The 19,865-nt window shown below is 37.9% G+C and overlaps 1 protein-coding gene across 1 annotated transcript; it reads right to left on the minus strand.

Moving 5' to 3' along the window:
* Window positions 1-3,975: 3,975 nt before the first annotated feature.
* On the minus strand, window positions 3,976-17,743 carry aif1l (allograft inflammatory factor 1-like). The gene is made up of 6 exons (XM_053339989.1): window positions 17,603-17,743; window positions 17,353-17,414; window positions 14,547-14,613; window positions 11,334-11,375; window positions 9,908-10,073; window positions 3,976-5,692 (listed from the first exon to the last, which is right to left on the minus strand). Exons 1-6 carry the CDS (start codon window positions 17,625-17,627, stop codon window positions 5,605-5,607), a joined length of 450 nt encoding a protein of 149 aa, XP_053195964.1. The 5' UTR covers window positions 17,628-17,743; the 3' UTR covers window positions 3,976-5,604.
* Window positions 17,744-19,865: the final 2,122 nt, after the last annotated feature.

Consider the following 19,865-nt stretch of genomic DNA (forward strand, 5'->3'; position numbering starts at 1 on the left):
ATGTTCCTTCCCAAAGTATTGCATCACATTTATCTGACAACAGAACTTATGGATAATGCTGAACGTTACTGGAATGGAACTTAACCCTCATAAAATCACCACTTTAAATCACACCTTGTATTTATAGGGTGCATTTCCTCCCAAACCAACAGGCTCACATCTGTTTTTCCAGAAAGGATTATAAACTAGACTGAACCAGAGAGGAACATGTTGGTGTGTCAAATATTGTAGGTGCTTGATCTAGGCATGGCTAAACACATGGCATGAATGAGAAGCAAATTGTTTATTTGTAAAGCTGAATACAGTTAGCTGATACACAGCCAGGGAACCTCAGTAGGTGACCTTTATCCTAGGCTCATTGCTCATATCCTAGATAATGAGTAATGTATTACATTACAGGCCTAATTGCCGATGTAACATTAATGCTTGATATTCAGCAAAAGCCAGAGACATTGTTCTCTTTCCTATTTGCTGTCACTAATCTAATTTCTTGTATTTATTTGATTAGTTTGAACCTTGGATTTCTTTTAGGCTTTGGTCACACAAGTACACGAATGTATCAGGCAATACCTGTGGGATGACTCACTCATGAACCAAGTGTTTATTTACACTGAGGATCAGGAAGCAAACTCTGTTGATACATGACTAGTAAAACATAATTTATGCTATACAAACTCCATAAAAAAAAAGATTTAAAAGATTAAATGCAGACTCAGCTGTACGTCCATTTTCTCGTGTTTCCCTGCTTAGCTTTTTTTTTTTTTTTTTTTTTTACTGTAATCACTTGTAAGAAACTATTCATGAGTTGCAAAAGCAAATGAGAGTGAACAGAAAGGGAGAAAGGAAAGTCTGGTTAAAGTGAATAAATGAGAAAAGAAAGACAGAATTCAATATATAATATGATCAAATAGGATTGGTTTGTAAGACGGCATTTCATATGCTGTGTGATCTACATACCTCTAATCCCTTATGTGATATACAGAAAATAGTAAAAAAAAAAAATAGTTATTTGTTGTTTGTCAGGTTTTTTAAGTCTTAAGTCTTTGCATACAGAGATGACAGAGGTAATTATTCAGAGTTTTTCTCATTGTGAGTTTTGAGCATCTCCAAAAATAGGAAGTCAAAGGCAGGTGGACCTTGCTGTTTCTTGAGACACCCAAGACTTACTCACTGAATTTTAAACAGAGCCACTCCTACTGTATCTCATGACCTGAGAGACACATTGTGAATAACAATTAGCCAGCCAGGATCTGAACAGCTGCTTGCTGACAGTAATGGATGAGCAAATATGTGAATACATTGTGATGAACCATACTGATCACCTCAAAGCATAACAAAGCACAATCCTATGTACCTCCAACAATATCCTGAATAAATGTAAAGATTTTCATTTTTGTCAAATCCAAATGACAGGCTGAACAAACACACGTTTCGCTCAGTCAATGCAGGAAGGAAGAAAGGCCTGGTGAACGGTTACCATGACTCCCTTGGGTGGTCTGCTAGGAATTAACAGTGAAACTTGGTGTAGGTTTGTGTATCTATTTGTATGGATAGAATTGTGCTGAATAAATTAAAAGTCTTATGCATGATTTCTCCATTTTAGGGCACAAGAAGTCCTCAGGAAGTTCGACATCAGTACAAATACTCAGGTATGTTTTGTTTTGTTTCTGCTCTCATTTATCAGGTGGATATTTTAGGAGTGATGGCTATTGAATGCCTTCAGATTTTTTTTGTTTCTTTTTTATCTTAATAACTGAACACATTTGCTCAGATCTTCAATTACATCCCAAGAAATGTGATCCACCAAAGTAATCTCAGTGGCGCCACCTTGTGGTTATTTGTGGGTATAGCAGGTTAAATTGGCCCCTTTTTAGGAGTTATTCTAGTCAGTTCATCTTTTTTTTTGCTGTGAATAACAGAATGAGCTGGACAGGATGAGAAGAGCTGCCCATTGACAGTGATTTCACAGTTATGTGGGGATGAATTGACTATATAGGTCCAGCTATAGATCTTCCTTTGCTAGAATAATAGGAAGTAGGTCAAAGGTTAGATGGGGTGCAAGAGTTCAGGGCGTAATGGGCTGAAATGTCAGTCAAGTCACTGTAGCAAATTAATGAGAGGGTTGACACCTCCAACTTAATAAATGTTCATAATATACACAATTAGCTCTGTGGTTTAGCATTTGACTAATTGGGCATTTACTGTTTGTACATATAAATGTGATTAAAAGCACCATGTAGCAATCACACACAGCTTAGAGAAGTTATTGCTGGATGAGAGCTAATTCAAATCATATAGAGTGAGGGGAGATGTGACGAACATACTTAAATACTGATGAGATTGATCATATTTGAACATTTCATATTATTTGTGAATCTTCTGTTAAAATTGTCATTTTCATTTGGAATACAGTAGTACAAACCAACGTTTTGGGGCATAACTCAACATGTATATGAATAGTATTGTCTATAAGTTAAACAATTTGCTCAGGTTATGTGCTTGTTACACTAATCACTGTCAGGGCCATTTTTGGACATTTTGTTGACATAGGTGAGAAATGCACTGGCACCACTGAGGACACCAGTCTTTTCATTAGAGTATTTTATGACTATTATACTCACTTTATGATACTATTATTATTTTACATGTAACTTTATTTAACTTCTTAAATCTGTTACTCGCCCATTACATCAACACTTCAGTAACAAGACTCTACTTTAATGCTACATGACTGCAAATTCAACATTTAAAACAAACTGAGCTCAAAATGTCTTTCTTTCTGTTGAAAAGTAATATTTATTATTAAACTCAGGCTGTTTGGGTCACTTATGGAAAGAATGTGGTTTCTTAATGCTTCAAGAATCCTGTGTTCATTTAAGGTAATAACATTGCCTTCAAGTGGTCGAGCAGTCTATCATTTTATTACCAAATATCTCACTCATGTCCTGACTGTGAGCGTCCACTAGATGGCAGTGTCTATACAAGAGAGCAGGAGGAGGATGCACTGACCTAGGATACAAGGCAGTGTTGCAGAGACACACCAGCTGCTTTTGACTCAGCAATAACCATACAACTCATTGAAATAAATCACATGTGAATCAATGACTGGAAAAAAAAGTATATGCTAAATTTCCTGAACATGTAAATAAAGCAGACAGACTGATGACATACAGAGAAATAAAAGTTGTTCATGAGTGAAGGAGGAATGGAGCGGGATGATAAAGTAATAGTAATAATTAGTTAATACTAACAAGCCTTAACTATCACACTGTTACTGATCATGTGATGTGACCTCCTTTCACAGCATGACACACAACTTGCATTTGTGATCTGAAAAAGTAATGTGCAGAATATATGTTATGCTGCAGTTTTTCCAATATTGTGATGTGGAACCAAGTAAAACACAGTAGATAAAATATGACAAGGGCCTCAGGCTCAGTGTCAGCATTACTAGCTCAATGTTTTTTTCCTTGCATGAGTCTCCCTGCACCTTCCTACTCTTCTTCCACTGTGCCTACATGCACTAAGCTCCTGGCAGTTTATTGCATGGAACAGTGATTATCATTTTAATTACAAAAGGTGCTTATTATAATCCTACTGGACCTGCCTGTTAGCATGCTCGTTAAAGTGTTTCTTATTATCCTCTACGCTGTTCCACACCCCCAAACAGCTCTCCTAGTGAAATAAAATATTTAAATAAGACACAACCAAAAAACCCTTTTAAGAGATTGTTTGCACTAGAAGCTATTTGCTTTTTCATGAAAACATTTTATTGCTCAACAGTATGTAATGCATACAGCTGCATGTAGAATACGCAATATGAAATGTTAATGAGGAAAACATAATGGAATGAAAACAATATTACAATAAAACCAAAAGACTCAGATAGTTGAGTCTAATTTATGGGTTTGTTTGTAATTTTTTTTTTTTTTTTTAAACCAAACTCAAAATGTGTTAAAAGTTTTAAAAGTAGTCTCTATTACCACAAAACAATACACAATTCAAAACTTAACAGGCCAGTGTACGAAGAATTTTTAATTCCTTTGGTGTCTGCAAAGAATGTGCATGATGGTTAAACAACATTATAATATCAGTCTGGAAAAAAAAAATAAATGTGTTAAGTGAGTTAAAAATACGACAAGTACCAAATTCACAGTAAATAAGTGTGAGTTACAGGAACATTTCAACTGGAGACAAACTCTGAGGCACAAATAACAGAATTCACAGGACAATGAACCCAGTTTGACAGACAGACAGACAGACATGGCTGCCTGATGAACACGGGGAATACAGGGGAAGGAAAATGAATCAGAGACAAGAAAAGAAAATGAATAACACGTATGAATCGCAAGACAAATACATGGTAATCTAAACAGTGAAATTACCCAATAAACAGCTTAAACTCTGTGTGCTGTGACATAAAAAATAAAAGGTAAGAAAAGGGAAAATACAGAAAACTACATTTGTTTTAAAAAAAACCCACCACTTGTGAACATCACTCACTCAGAATGTTGTGGAAAGCAATAATAAACACCATATCAATAAAATTCAACAAAACATCATTAAAACTATCTTACCAAATGCCAAAGAACATGATTTCATGGATTTCTGGAATTAGTAAGCTAAATGGACTGCTTGAACTGAACACGTGTGTGCACTCCCTCCTTTTTTTTTTCTCTTCTTCAATCTGTGTGTTTAAGCTCTACAGTATCTGCATGTTGAGGCACTTGGAAAGAATATGATTGTACTGTCTGTAGTATATTATGTACATTTGTTATGCTTGTAGACTATTCGTGTGCTTGTAAATCACACTCCTTCCAAAATGAACATGTGCTTTAACCTTACAGATCTAAAAAAAAAAAAACGGAGTCAAATTTGCTTTCGGTCATCAAACCACACGATGATACTGAAAGTCCCACGGTCAACATGATCACTCATTCTTCTCTCAGCTAATGTGAGTGTATAATATTCAAAATGCAGAAAAATTGCTTTTTTCATATCATCAAGTGGACATGATAACCTTGTTACTGATTCCAGATCAGTATTCCAGCTCTGAGGGCTGATGCCTCTGACCCAGAGGAAATGGCCTGGCCCTGTAATCTCTGGCACCTGATCTAAAGAGAGACGCTGACCAAGATTAGCCTGGCAAGAATCCATGCAAGACCACTGAGGACAGTGCAAAAATGTGTTGGGAAAAAAACTGCTTCTTTTCCTTGTGCTTCTCCTAAAGCATCCTACTTTCACGCCGTTAAAAAAATGGAACGTGTCTTCCCTTAAAAGTATAACCATGAAACACTTACTACTGAATTTAATTTATCAAGCAGATTACACACGTACAACTATCAATGCTACATTTTAATTAAGGAAAAAAAAAAGAGAAGATGAATAATAATATTCACAGTCAAACATAATTTAGCCAATCGTGGGCTCAGTCTTCCAAAATAACAGACACCTCGCACACACCTTAAATCACAAAAATCACATCCTCGATCACTGGTCCCACACTATTACAACAACTCCACATGTTAAGAGAACAGCTCTATTTCCAAGCAGCCACCGATGGTCCCTCTGCTCCACTAGCAGTCTACAAGCTGACATTTCAACTTAAGGTAGGCTAGCAATGTCCCGCTTTGGAGGAGGTCCATCTGGCTTACAGGGAGTCCCATTGGCTTTGTCCTCAAAGATTAAGACTCTGCAGAGAGAGAGAGAGAGAGAGAGAGAGGGAGAGAGAGAGAGAGAGTGAGAGAGTGAGAGATCAGATATATTGGCAATGTATAAAAATAGACAGCAGTAGCTAAACATGCTACACAAATGGTGATAGAGTAATGGATGAATCTCTGAAACCTGTGCAAAATGATGGATACAAGGGGTTACAAGTATTACGAAATGGGTACAGGAACAATTCCATTATGTAAAAAAAACAGTAAGGTATTCCTGCTGCCAGAGTAAAATGGTAGTGCAGCATTGGTAGGTGGTTGCTAAGGTGTTGCTCAGTGTTAGGTACACTCTTCAGGGCATTTTTAGGAAGTTATATGGCAGGTTTTGTATTCTGGGTGGCTGCTGCTGGGGCAGTATGGGTAGTTTGGTTTTTATGGTGTGTGATGTGATTGAATACTAAATACAAAGTTGATGGTTGCTGTTGGGTCTGTAGTAGTAACACAAGCTGATATCACCCTGTGTGACCCAGCAAACTCATTGACGATGCACATTATTATATCGATATTCAGATTTGGCTTTGGCTATGTCATATTGATGTCTAAAGTACACTGAGGCTAAAAAAAGGAAGCAGTTCACATGAATTGAATTTGCTGTTGTATTTGTTTAATTGAAGTTAGGGCTCCAACTGGCATTTATGCTGTATGTTTTTTTATTTTTTTTAATATTATTTTCCTCAATAAATGACGTAAAAGTCCCTTAAGTGTTTAAATAGCTTATTTTGTTGGCTTTGTCTGTCCCAAAAAACACATCACATCTTTTGCTTGAAAAATGACAATTGATCCAATCCACTACGAATTGTTTTATGTAGAGAGGCTTAAAGGTAGCAAAAAATCTAAAAAAGAAAACCTTTTCTGAGGCAATTGCAGTATGAATGCTGGCTGTTTAAAGACTGACACTTAACTGGATTGCTGTCTTTAATTTGGATCAAGAAGCAGCTGAAGGAATGAGTTAGAAAAGTGGGGAATGGAAGGGTTGAATTAAGAAATGTCAATCAACCTTGTTAGTCTTGAAAATGAATTGGATTTTAAAACAGAATAAAACTAATATATGAAGAATGTGGAATATTTTAAGATTTGAATTGAGCATGAATCAGAGTTGAAAATCCTTGAAAATGTTTTAAATGTTGAAAATTTCTAAATTTTGACGAAATATTAAAAATTTGAATTCTGTCCATTTATTTACATTGTAAGAAATTGTTGAAAAAATTGAAAAAATAACAACATTTTTTGAAAGAATATTATAATAACATATCTGAACATTTTGATACTGAAATGGTTTCTATGGCTGAAAATGACAGAAGTACATACAGAAGAATAAAGAAGCATTCACACTACTTAGGAAAACACTGTAAAGAACACACAAGTAGAAACACTACAATCATGAAGTGAGAGTGAAGAAGGATAATCATGGTTACAGTCAGGTATGAAGTGGCTGAACAGTAAGTGAAAGCAAAGGAATGAAAGGAAACCGCAAAGGCTGTACACACAGTAGAGTGAAGGATCTGACAGGAGCTATTCAGAGCCAATGTCTGTCTTTAATTTCCTTTTTTGGAAAACCTACGCAAAGCCCCGCTAAGCCCATAAGGAGCAATGATCCCAGTGATGAAACCGGCACTCAGCAACTCAAACTCTAGCACATCTCTGTGGCAAAACATTCATTTCCTTTCTTCTGCAAACTTCCTCTGCTCTCTGGATGAAATTGGTCAGGTCTCTGCTGAGTCATGATTCAATGGTGACTCACATAACGAGTAAAATATCCAGTTTTTGTCACAGAAATGATTCGTTGTAATTATGTCAACTACATTTTTTGTCATTTGGAATAAATTAAACCACAATTTATGATACTGGCAGTGCCATGTTTGGTCAATCTGCTCTAAATGCAGTAGATTTAAAGAGATCAAGTGATTGGCTGGCTTAATTGTCTTACCAAACATCCCTAACATCTGTATAAATAGTGACAAATATACCCACACATGCACACACACAGGGCTGTGGTATTTATTCTGTGTAAAGCCTAAAGGCCAACATCCAATTTGTGGCCAAGAATACACAATACAAGATAGATTCAAACCTTTGATAAACTACACTGACTCTGTATCGCACTTTAGTGGAAGGCCTTTCACAATCGGAGCCCAATTGTGGACCCTGACCTCCAAAATATTCCTCCACTTGCAACTAAATCAATTGTTGTTTTGCCAAATGCTTTGAATAACACTATTGTAAAAGCTGTTTTGTACACTCCACCTCTCCCTCCCCTCTCCTCTCTCTAGAGACAAACAAACACAATAGCACACAAGAGAGGCGTTGTAGACCTTTGCAGTTATTGAGCAATGATGTACAACTCTCTCCCTGATGCAGCGAAATTGAAAACAATTACACACATCCTCTTTTTAGGAACGGGGTCACATCTCTTACTAGAGTGCTATACCGAGTGGACAATTGAAGCGAGGGGAGGGAACGAGACATTTATAAATAGTAGCTGCGGGATTATGGGATACACTTTCGAAAAGTGGTTGAGGGCAAAGGAGGAAAAGTTATGCATTTTCTGTGCTGTTGGTGTATTTGGGATTATGAGATTTGTCTGCTAAAGGGTCCGGGCCAGCTTAGCCCCAGCAGAGCGGACATGCAGCAGCCAATATACTCTGGCTTCTGCAGTCTGACCCGGGGCGAGGCTGCTTTAAAAGGCTTACACTGGTTACACTAACCCGTTTTACAAACATTTCCAGGGACTGTTGAGAGAAACAAACTCTCTCCTCTATGAATTCTCGGCGTATAATATGATGATGATGATGAGTTTTGGTGTTTTTTGTCAGTCCTGCGTGACAGTCATTGGTTAATCAGCCTATAATCGGTTACCTAAGCAGCTAAGGATAAGGATGGGTTGACTATGGATAGGCTACATAGATGGGTTTTGTTGCCATGGAGATTAACGACTAATGCAGCATGTGGGTAATGACATCATCGCGGGTCATCCCAGAACCCCTGCTGATGGATAAAACAATTGGCTGACACAGCACACGATTCATATCCTCCCTCTCCGTTAACTGAACACACACACACACACGCACCCACACACACACATAATGAACCAACAGATGGTTAAAAGGGCTGGACAATGATTAATTAGACTTTTTATTTTAACATGATGTGTAAAATGTCTGAATTGTAACTTAGTTATTACAATGTCCACAAATAACATTATTTCTAGTCAAAAAGTAACGTAGCTGGTAGCTGCTACCTGCCGCAGTTTACGGGACTCTTGTGACTCCAGGCGACTAGCTACCTTTGGCTATCTCGTAGTGAATTTAACAGTTGCATATATGAGAATGACTCTGCACACTGATCTGCACTCTCTGGAATTATAAGAGTTGTTTGTCTGTACCTGCTAGGTAGCTAGCGTTAGGTACTGTAGTAGCAGTCTGCAGATATGGTGCTGGTGTTTTGTTGAGCAACGCAAACAGCCGATGATTTAGTGAACGGACCACTCTGCTCTATCTGTGCTGAAACTGAATATTAAAGTGGATGTGCTGTGTGCTTAGTTTAAGCACCTGGTGCTGTGTGAGATAACCAGTGCTTTATGCATAATGATGGCAGCATTGCAGGTGGTGATAGGGCTGGGCGATTGTGGCAAACATCTAAATCACGATTAATTGAACTTTTAACCTCGATTACGATTAATGAACGATTATCTCCACCCTTGATGAACATGATATTTTGTGATATATTCACACAAGTATCTTTAGGGAGTGAAAATAATGATGTTTTAAGGTGTGAGGCTGTGGTTAATGTCTAGTTTACTTGATTAGAACTATGTAAAGATCATGGTTTGGGTTAAAATGATCACTGGAGACAAGTTTTCAAACTCCTTAAAGATATGCAACCTTTACTGTCATGGCAACAGTTAACACCACGATTAATTGACGTGAGCAAGATTAGGTCGATTAGAGTTTCTAAATGTCGGTTTCGATTATTTTTCGATTAATTGCCCAGCCCTAGGTGGTGAAGGTCTTTTAATTTCTTAATCAATTGCCTTTAAAAAAAAGATGTAAACAAAAATCTATTAAAACTGTGAATCGTCCCCAAGCCAAAAAAATTAGATTACATTTTTTTGGCCACACCACCTAACCCTACTTTAAAGACACTATTAAGGCTGCATATAGACACCTTCACATACACAGAGTTTTACTTACAGTTTGAGCACAGCTGAGCGCTTGCCCAGCATCATCTTGACAAAGTCCCTGTAGTCAATAGTGTTGCTGCTGCTGCCGCCGGTCACCTCCACGATCATCTTTTTCAACTCCAAGTGGGTCTTGGGTACCCCTAGCTTCTCCATCATCCTCTTCAGACCCATCAAGTCTGGGACAAGAAAAGAGAGAAACATGTAAAGGTGGGAAAATATCAATCTTTCTGTGTAAGTCATGATGTTATCAGGGTTATTTTGGATTTGGTAGAGACTTAAAGGTGTTGGTTTTGAAAGAAGTGAGCATTTAGATGAGTTAGATTAGATTAGTAGCTTTATTGTCATTATATTGAGGGTCAGACAACAATATAACGACATTTAGATAGCACTCTCTGAGCCATAACAACATTTAAGACAATAAAAAAAACAACAACTTAAGACATAAATATAACATTAACAATCTATAAGAGGCAGGGAGAGTTTAATTAGAGATGCTATTGAGTTCCATAATGAGAAATATAGAATCCAGTGTGATTGGGGTTTGACTAATAATAAAACTAAAAGTAATACCATTACTTTTAGTTTGGTAAAAACTTCAAATCAAAGTCAATTCTGACTTTGATTTCTTTTTCAAATCTGTTTCTAGTGGATTTCCCAGAGTCACTTTAAGAACTTCAGAAAATACATATGATTATTGTACATGTGCTTCTTATTTTTCTAAATGTGATTTTACTATTAGTTTTAATATCATAATACTTTAATAAATGTTTGCTTATTGTATTTTTATATCTGTATGTAAGGCAATGTGTAACTTGCTACACATTGAGTTACAAAAGAACTCTATAAATAAATACTATTACTACTATTATTATTAATTGTGAAGAAAAAAAAGGAAGTACACAATAAAAATTCTGCTGATGGCTCAAGAAGAAATGTATCGGGATCATGAAAAACTAGTGGAGAATCTTAAATGTCTGTAGAAAGTTTCACTGGATAGCTGCTGGTGGCTCAAATCAGTGGATTGCCAAATGGATCTGTGCCAAATTTCATGGAAATCCCTCAAATAGCTGTAGAGATCCCTCACTCCGGACTAAAACATCCAACTGACATTGCTATGCACAGAGCTATGCCGCTAATGTGGCTAAAATAAAATGATAGGACACGACTTCCTCTTTCAGGATTCGCAGACAGAAAGCACATCTGTTGTCTGGCTCGTGAACTAAAGGCCTTTCCCACCGGTGTACAGTATGATCTCACTTTACATATAGGACACAAACATGACACATGAGCCTGTTGATGCTCTGTGCTCACACTGGTCAGACAATACACACACAACAGTATTAATTACTGTTCCCTCGTGTCTCTGTGACACTTTGGGTCAACTGACAGTTGTTATCTGGGGGTGCAGCTGGTGTTTAGCAGTGACTATCACTCACCGATCTCTCCTTCATCAGTCAGGTCGAACTCAGCATATTTATCTGGAAAAACAAAACATACACACACACACACACACAAGGGATTATTACCAGCAATTCTAATTTCATCCTTCAATGCAACACTTTCCTTGCAGCTGGCGCCTTACATGTCAGCAAAACAGTTCAGCACGACTTTTATGGTGATCTCACTGTCTTTGCACTCTGCAGACAGCTGACCTGGCACGACAGACACAAATAACTGATAATGGCAGGTGTGTTTTTCTGCCTGTGTGTTTTTTTTTTTTGCACGTCTGTCAGCAGAAAACAGGCAAAGGGCAGCTGAAGGAGGAATGAGGAAAGGGGTCAAGGAGCTGAAGTAGGATTTGATGTTCAAACACAGGAAAAAGAAAAGAAAAACAAAGATTCCCCAGTCCCCAGTTAGAGTTGTGCTGCTGAGATTGCAAACCAATTATAACCTTATTTTCTTTTGAGAGACAATTTTCTTGCATTTAAATAATAAACACAACTTTCTCCTCTTTTAAAAGATCATTATTAACATGCTGCGGAAGGTGCAGCTGTTATGAAACCCCACTGTGGACAGACATTTTCCCGCTTTCCCCCTAAATTTCGCCATCCTATCGACTGTGGAAGACCACTTTAGTCAGATTACACTTGCTATTTCCGTCCCACAATGGGCCCTCTGTGTGTGTGTGTGTGTGTGTGTGTTGGGAGGGAGAGAGAGGGAACTTTGTTAACTGTGTGAACCCATGGGGAGTAAGACAGGACAATGCTAACCCTGTTCATAAACTCTGAGGAGTGGGCCTCAACATGCACGCACACACACACACACCCACACACACACACAGAGCACGTCTTGAGTGGGACACTTGTCGTAGAGCAGCCTGTTGATCATCTGCAGCCACAGAAAGTGTCTTGAACTGAACCACACAGTCTTTAGTTTGTCCTCCTAACCTACATTCCTTCACAAACTATGACAAAAAAAAAAACAACACAGCTTTTAACTTATGAGCTGTGAGCCATTTTCACTTTAACTTTTTTTTTTGTGCTTCTCTTTGTCGCTTGTTGACTTGACTTCATTTTGATTTAATCTGATAGTAAGCTTTCCTGCCAAACCATTACGGCAGCTATAATTTGAAGGGGCTTTTCAGCTTTATATAAAAAAAAAAGAAGAAGAAGAAAAAAAAGAAAACAAAGCTTTGCCGATAAAACTGCTGAAATGGACGATGACTTCCTCCTCTCTGCCACTTTTGGCCAGCAGATAAGCAAAGAATTTTCCCATCTCTTTAAAAAGACAGCGACCCTGAGGGCAGATGGGGAGGTTCAATGCAGGCTTCTGTTGCTTCTAAAAACAACTTGATTTCCGTTCTCCTCCCAATCTGACTCCAGACTGACTAATACATAATAAGCTGTGTAATCGTGTGTAGTAATTGAGTTATAAAACACCTAAACCGGATGTAAACTCAAGCTAAAATATAATATACTATTTTTTTTTTTTTAATTCATACTTACTTAATAACTTAATAAGAGGATAAACCCCTTGAAATGCCCCCCTTTTTTTCATGGGCACAAAAAAAATCTACTATATGAAACATGATACAGAAAGAAGGAAATAATCCACTTCCTGTTTCAGGCTGCTGGCAACTACACCAGGACTAGTTATACCAAAAAAAAAAAAAAAAAAAAGGGAATACTAGAAAACAATGGTCTCATTATTCTACAGCTATTACATACTATGCAGTCAATACTGATTTAGCTCTGACACAACACAGTTAATATTCAACATATAAGAGTTTTAGATGACTTAATCTGCGTTCGCTCTAACCCTGCCACGCAGAGTGCCATTGCTGGTTGGTGGTGGCAACAGACGATCAAAGTCCAGCTTGTTAGTGCGGTCTAAAGTCTGTAAACTAGCAATTTGTTGCGAGCTCCATAAAGTGACAGTGAGTCCGACTAGTGAGACAACCTTCAGCGTGGTGTAAGTGCCCCTGTTAGGATTTATAAACACTATATAAACACTGCTTTATCAGACACTGTAATGTAGTTAAGGCGGCTTTGTAAATGACCAATATAAGTGACCAATATCAAAATATGCAACATATGACTGAGCACAAGACAACAGAATAGGGAAAACTACACTGAGACAAGCTGCAACTGAAAGACACTATACAACAATAACAAGGTCAAAGGTCAGATCGAGCACAGGCCAGATAAGGGGGAGAATTTTATGTATTTGTTTTTCCCTTCCTTTTATTTCTGTTTGGTTGCTTGGAACCTGTTTTAGTGACAAACATAGCAACAAGTGCAAGTGTTATAATAACTCATAAAACAATCATTATCATAAGTTAAATCAAAGTTATCTGAAAACGGTTTGTGAAGTACTTCCTGTTCATGTCGGTGTTAAAGATGTGTATATGTAATATGCAGTTTCTGTGGTTTTCATGCTAAATTTTGGTTGGTGGTAAAAGGCATGAGGTTTTTTAGATCCTAACTTCTGGGTCAGTGGGACAGTATGGAAACAGATTGGGGGGTTGGGGGTGGAGGGGTGGGGGTAAGAAAAAAAAAACCCAGCTATCTTCTCAGGACCTAGGTGTTGGGCCCCCATTTCTGTTTATATCTGCTCCATTTCCTCCAGCGAGCATAGCTTGTTAAGTAGGACACTGGAGCATGTTTCTCTTTTCAAAATGACCTATGTATGCCTGTTAGCATAAACATTATAGCATTATGCTATACTGTCTGGAAAACTGCAGATGGAAAATGTACACAGAGTAGAAAGATTCATACATATGTAATATCTGAGGAATGAGGAGGAGTCCTTTAGTAAGTCACGCTATTGTGTTCTCCTAATGGCAGCGTTTTCTCTATTCCCCTGAGCTGAGAGTTTACCCACAAAAGTTTGGAATATTGTAACAAGAAGCAGAGAAAACGCCCCGCTGCATTCCTCCAAGGCCATCGAGGACCGGGCCTTGCAAAAATGAAAAAACCTTCTCTTCTTATAAATCACAGCAGCAGTCTGTCTTTTTTCCCCACAGGAGGAAAAACAAAATACTTCAGGGGTTTTTTGTGTGTGCGTGCGGACTGCCAACAAATAAACAAATATCGAGTTTGAGACGAAAAGCCAGGAGAGCGGGAACACACCCTAAAAAAAAAAAAACGATAACCACACAATATGTGCAGAAGCTAGAAGAATCAAAGGGGAGGACTGGACTTGCTTACTCTTGAAACCTTCCAATTTTTCTGCCAGGTCTTCTTCATCCCTGTATTTCTGGTCTTCCAGGTATTCCTGAGAATGATAGAGAGAGAGAGGAAAAGAGAGGAGGAGGAGGGAGGGGAGCAGGGGGTAATAAAGAAAAGGTGATTAGGAAAAACAGTTTTACAGGCTTTACTGAAATCCTTTTAATCAGTTTATAGTCAATTTCTTAACAGGAATCTCTGGCCAATCAAAATTTGGCTCGGCAAAGACAAAACAATACATTATCTAAGAGGGAAGGGGCCCCACACACACACACACACACACACACACACACACACACACACACACACACACACACACACACACACACACACACACACACATCAAAGTACATTGTTTCCTGTCAGATCTGTCTTCAACTTGAGCATGATGACTCACAGTCTTAAGATGTTCTTCCTCCTGGTTTGTCATGACTTATCACTGTGTTGATTAAGTGGGACACCTCACATGGGTGTAAAAGGAAAAGAGCTGAACAATGCCCACAGGGGAGCCAATCTAATGAAATTATAATGACGCAATCTGCCATGTGGGAGTCAGCTTCACTGAAAGGAGAGCAAGAGAGTGAGCGAGAGAGAGAGAGAGCGAGAGAGCGAGAGAGAGATGAGGAGTAACGTTGTTGACCGCCTTGACCTTTATGTGTGTGTCAGGTTTATAATTAAGAGTGAACAGGGTAAACACAGCTCCTGGATTATCATCAGAGATGCTTGACTCGACTGTGCTGAATCACCGCTGCAGCCTCGGCACGTAGGAATGTCCGTTCTCAAACACAAGAGTATCTCAAGTATGCGAGTGTATTTGAACAAATATGGTGGCAGCATTGTGAGGTATGAAATCTCTGGAAGGATCTATAAAGAATGTTTTTGCCATTTGGAGGTCAAAGACAGAGCACACTTCCTCCAGCTGCATGTTTATAACGTTTTCATTATTACATTATCAGCGGATTGTTTTCTCTAGAGATTGATATGTTGCTCCATGAAATATCAGAAAAAAAGTTGAAAAATTGTGCATCACAATCTCTCTGAGCCCGTACAGAACGTTTTAGTAAGTTTTTTCTTGTCTGACTGGCAGCCCAAAACCAAAAGATATTCAATTTTGTATATCAAACATTAAGAAAATCAGTGAAATATTCATATTTTTAGGTATTTTTGCTAGAAAAATGACAACAATCAATGCTAGCAGCAACTCAAGAATATTTCTATTATAAATTAATCTGCAGATAATGTTTTGGGCTCCAGCAGCACATCCTGCTTTATTCATCTTGAGCCAAAGACATTCATTTTTCATGGAATTCAACTGAAGATCAAACGTATTTGCACCTAAAGCAGAACATTTGATTTGTCAATGAATCATTGCCTCTATGGAAATAAAAAAAAGTGAATTATAACTGTAATAATTTCCCAGAGTCAAAGGTTATGTGTTAAAATATCTGGTTCTGTACATCAAAATCCAGAGAGAATCAGTTTACGGGTCATGTATGACAATGAGAAGCATTAAACCATCACATTTTAGAAGCTGAAACCAGCATACTTACAAAATGACCTAAACAACAGATTTATTCACCAATTAATAAACTAATTACTGCAGCTCTAAACCAATTAAAAAACAATGAATTTCTTATCACCCTATTCACACATTCACCAGCTGACCCATGGGCACCAGTGGAGGAGGAGGAGGAGGAGGAGGAGGAGGAGGAGAAGTGTCACACAGCAGCTCCAAACATTTACTGAGTGTCAACTGACTAATAATCAATTATTCAGATAATAATATCAGCTCCAAAGTATTTATTGGACTAGATTTTTTTATAGCTGGATAGCCAGACCCATAACAGTGCTGGTATTTAAGCTTTTATCCCCACTGGATCTACTAATACAAATGTACCCATGTTAATACAATATAACAATGGACTAGATGGCAGTGGAGGGAAAAATGGACTTAATCACAGATGTGTTATTATTAGAGCTGGCCGCTTAGGAATCTGGGGTCTGATCTCTTTTCATTTGTCTAATGAACAAATGAAGGATGTCAAAAACACTACATAAATCACTGTGGGGGTGAGGCAAGGAGTGTTTGCAACTGTGCACTGAAATGTCACACAGGCGCTCCCGGCTGCCCTCTTGCCGCGACCTGGATTTCATGTGGCCGCAGTGGGGAGCTGATGACAGGCAGCCAGCCAAGCAGAGTAATAAAGGAGGGAAAACCGAGATTATACAGACAGATAGTTAATCTGTGGGAATTTACTGCACGGTTATATCTGACTGGATGAGGCCTTAATGTTAAGACAAAGAGCTCCATGGAGACACCTGTTTCACTCCCGCGTTGAAACCACACACATGCAGCTCGGCTCGGGCGTGCACACACACACACACACACACACACGGAGAGAGAGAGAGACACACACATACAAAGTGGGATGAGCAGGCTTCAAATGCATTTTTAATCTCGATTCAAATACTCACACACATATTTGTATGTGACAGCACGCGAACCATTCAACAAGTGCCACAAAACCACAGGGGGAGGTGGAAGGGGCACAAAAAAAAATCAATAAAATCCATTAACAGCATCGCTACGGTCAACTACACTGAACTGACTGTGGCGTTTGGGGTGAATTCATTATTCACCAGAGATACAGAGGCAGTTCAATCTAAACGACCCCCCCTTAAATCATAAATGTGACTACAAGTCCAAAAACAAGGCCAATGCCAAGTCAAGTGTGTGTGTCTCTCTGTGTGTGTGTGAGTCCTCGGCACATAAAGAGAGCATGCGTACCTTGTTTATTTCTTCCAATTTCTGCCGCTGCTGCTCCTTTAACAGTCCAAAGGCTTTCCCTCCTGGTTAAAAAAACACACCAAAAAAAGAGAGGAACATTTAACAAAGCAGCTAGTTAATACAGGCTAAGCTTTAATGGTTACCCGGCCTACTGATGCTCTCTATTGTAAAGAGGCTTTAGCTATCCGCCCGGGGAATAAACAATGCAGTCCGCTAGCTTATTTATTTATTTCTTTATCTTATGTATTACCTTGGGTGTTTTTATTTGAAGGCATCCCGGGGTTTATTTGAGATGTGTAAGATCCAGGAAAAAAAAGGAAAAAAGATATTCAAGCCAGAAGGCTGCCGCGACCGTCCGGGTGATACTGCTCCTCTCTCCGTTTAGAGGTTGGGCTCACTGGGCCACTCGGCGGTGTCGGCACCGGTGTCAAACTGGAGGTGATTTAGGAGAAGCACATCCGGTCAAGTATTTCAAAATAAACTAGGTATTCTTGACCCCCTTTTAAGATCAGATATTTTCTTTGTTAGTCCCACAATGGGGGAAATGTGCATTGTTACAGCAGCAGTGGACAGCAAAATAGAATATAAGAGCAGCAATAAGAAAAAAATAAAGAACAATAAATAATAGGTACAAAAACAATAAAAATAATAATAGTAAAAATATGTAATAAAAATATTGTGACATTATTTATATTATTTACAAGAGTAATATTGTTATTGAGTTGTAACATAGCAGAGGTGATATTCTTATTGCACAGATTAAAGTGAAATAAATATATATGTATATTATATGAATATTGCACACAATTTACATCCCAAAGCCTACATGTGTCGACAGGGCTGGGAAGGTTACTTTGGAAATGTAATGGGTTACAGATTAGTTACCCTTTTCAAAAAATGTAATGAGTAATGTAACTATTTCACTTGCTTAATCAAAGCCGGTGTTGCGTTAAATACTGCCAGGCAATGACTCACATAACACATGCACCTCTGTCTTACACTAGATATGCACTTTAAGGACTGAGTGCAATACTGTATTGTTATGTGGACGAGTGAGTGGGTTGTTTTATACTGCTTTAGGTGTTTTTATATTGTTTTTTTAAATGTGTTTCTTCTTATTTAATTATTTATTAGCTCTTAGTTTTGCACTGCCAAGGACTGCACTTAATTTAGTTGTACCTGTTACAATGACAATACAGATATTCAGATTCTGTAATGTGACTTTTTACATTTGATTACTTTTCAAATTATCTAACAAATGCTTTCAGCTGTTAAGGTAAGTGTACCAAACTACGTTCAGGTATTCATTAGTTCATGTAGATTTTGGAAAAATTATAAAATAAAGATATTTTATTAAAAAAAAGTCAAAAGTCTGGCATTAATTGGTATTGTGACATCATATAATCATCGTATAAATCATCATCATATAAAATATAAATTAATGATATGGCATTCATTATTAATATTAATTAAACACTGGTATCGAATGTGTACTCACTATCGGACAACACCCAAAGCCCAGGTATCGTATCAGGACTGAAAAAGTCAGATTAAAATTCTAGAAACATCATTGTCTGTCACATAGTAATAGAAATTCCTCTTTGACACAGTCCAATCAAAGACAAAGGCAGACATACATGACCATAACAATGTGGAAACAATAGACCAGCAAAATATCTTATTTTGAAGGCGGGTTCATACAACTTCCGGTTTCATTGTGTATTTTCATCATGCTCATCAGTCAAAGATGCTCTTGGAGTAAAGTGGGACGCTTGACTCGCGCTTACCATCATGTGGCGTGCGAGGAAACTACACATGATGAGGGCGTGACCCAGACAATGCTGGTGTTACAGCGTATTTGGTGACCTGTCAGATTCTGTGACCTGCAGAAAGAACTGGCATCCTTTAGGCTACTTCAATGCCACGTTGTAAAACACATTACAATATTTAAATCCTTCTTAAAGTACTAAAGTGGTAGCCTAATTTTATTTTATTTCTTTAAATTTAGCATGTAAAAGTAAAACTAGCCTATAGGCCATAGGCTACTTTTACTTTGGTAGGATTTTAAATGCAGGAATTCAAGTATAAACGATGCAGGATTTCATTTTAACTTGTGATTAAATAGCTAGTTTTAAATTTTGGCACTTTTGCTTAAGTAAAATATCTGAGTAATGCTCTAGGTCACAGAATCTGATGGATCACCAAATACAGTGTAACATTGGGAGATAAGCGAAGTCACCCAATTCCAATGGAGTGAAGGCATTTCAGTGTGAAGAAATACATTTCAAAACACTAAAGACATCTTCAAAATATCACTCTACACAAACTAGTCTCCCTGAATGTCTGTGATATGCAACTCATCTGAAATCATCATGTAGATCATTTGTATTCTTTTTGTCCAAAAACAGTCAATAGATTAGATATTTTATCATATGACACATGTAGTAGAAGAACAAATTGTTTCAACTTTTATACCGTAACTCCCAGTGGAAATTTGAAAAAGAGCGGGCAAG

The sequence above is a fragment of the Scomber japonicus genome, chromosome 19 (assembly GCF_027409825.1).
Source record: "Scomber japonicus isolate fScoJap1 chromosome 19, fScoJap1.pri, whole genome shotgun sequence".
NCBI classification, from domain to species: domain Eukaryota; kingdom Metazoa; phylum Chordata; class Actinopteri; order Scombriformes; family Scombridae; genus Scomber; species Scomber japonicus.

Excerpts from the sequence above, each read along its gene's own strand:
- aif1l (XM_053339989.1), bottom strand. The coding sequence starts at position 17,627 with ATGCCTTCAAATAAAAACACCCAAG. Across the intron at positions 14,614-17,352 it reads AATTGGAAGAAATAAACAAG|GAATACCTGGAAGACCAGAA; the intron begins GTACGCATGCTC and ends TATCATTCTCAG. Across the intron at positions 11,376-14,546 it reads AAAATTGGAAGGTTTCAAGA|ATAAATATGCTGAGTTCGAC; the intron begins GTAAGCAAGTCC and ends TTGTTTTTCCAG.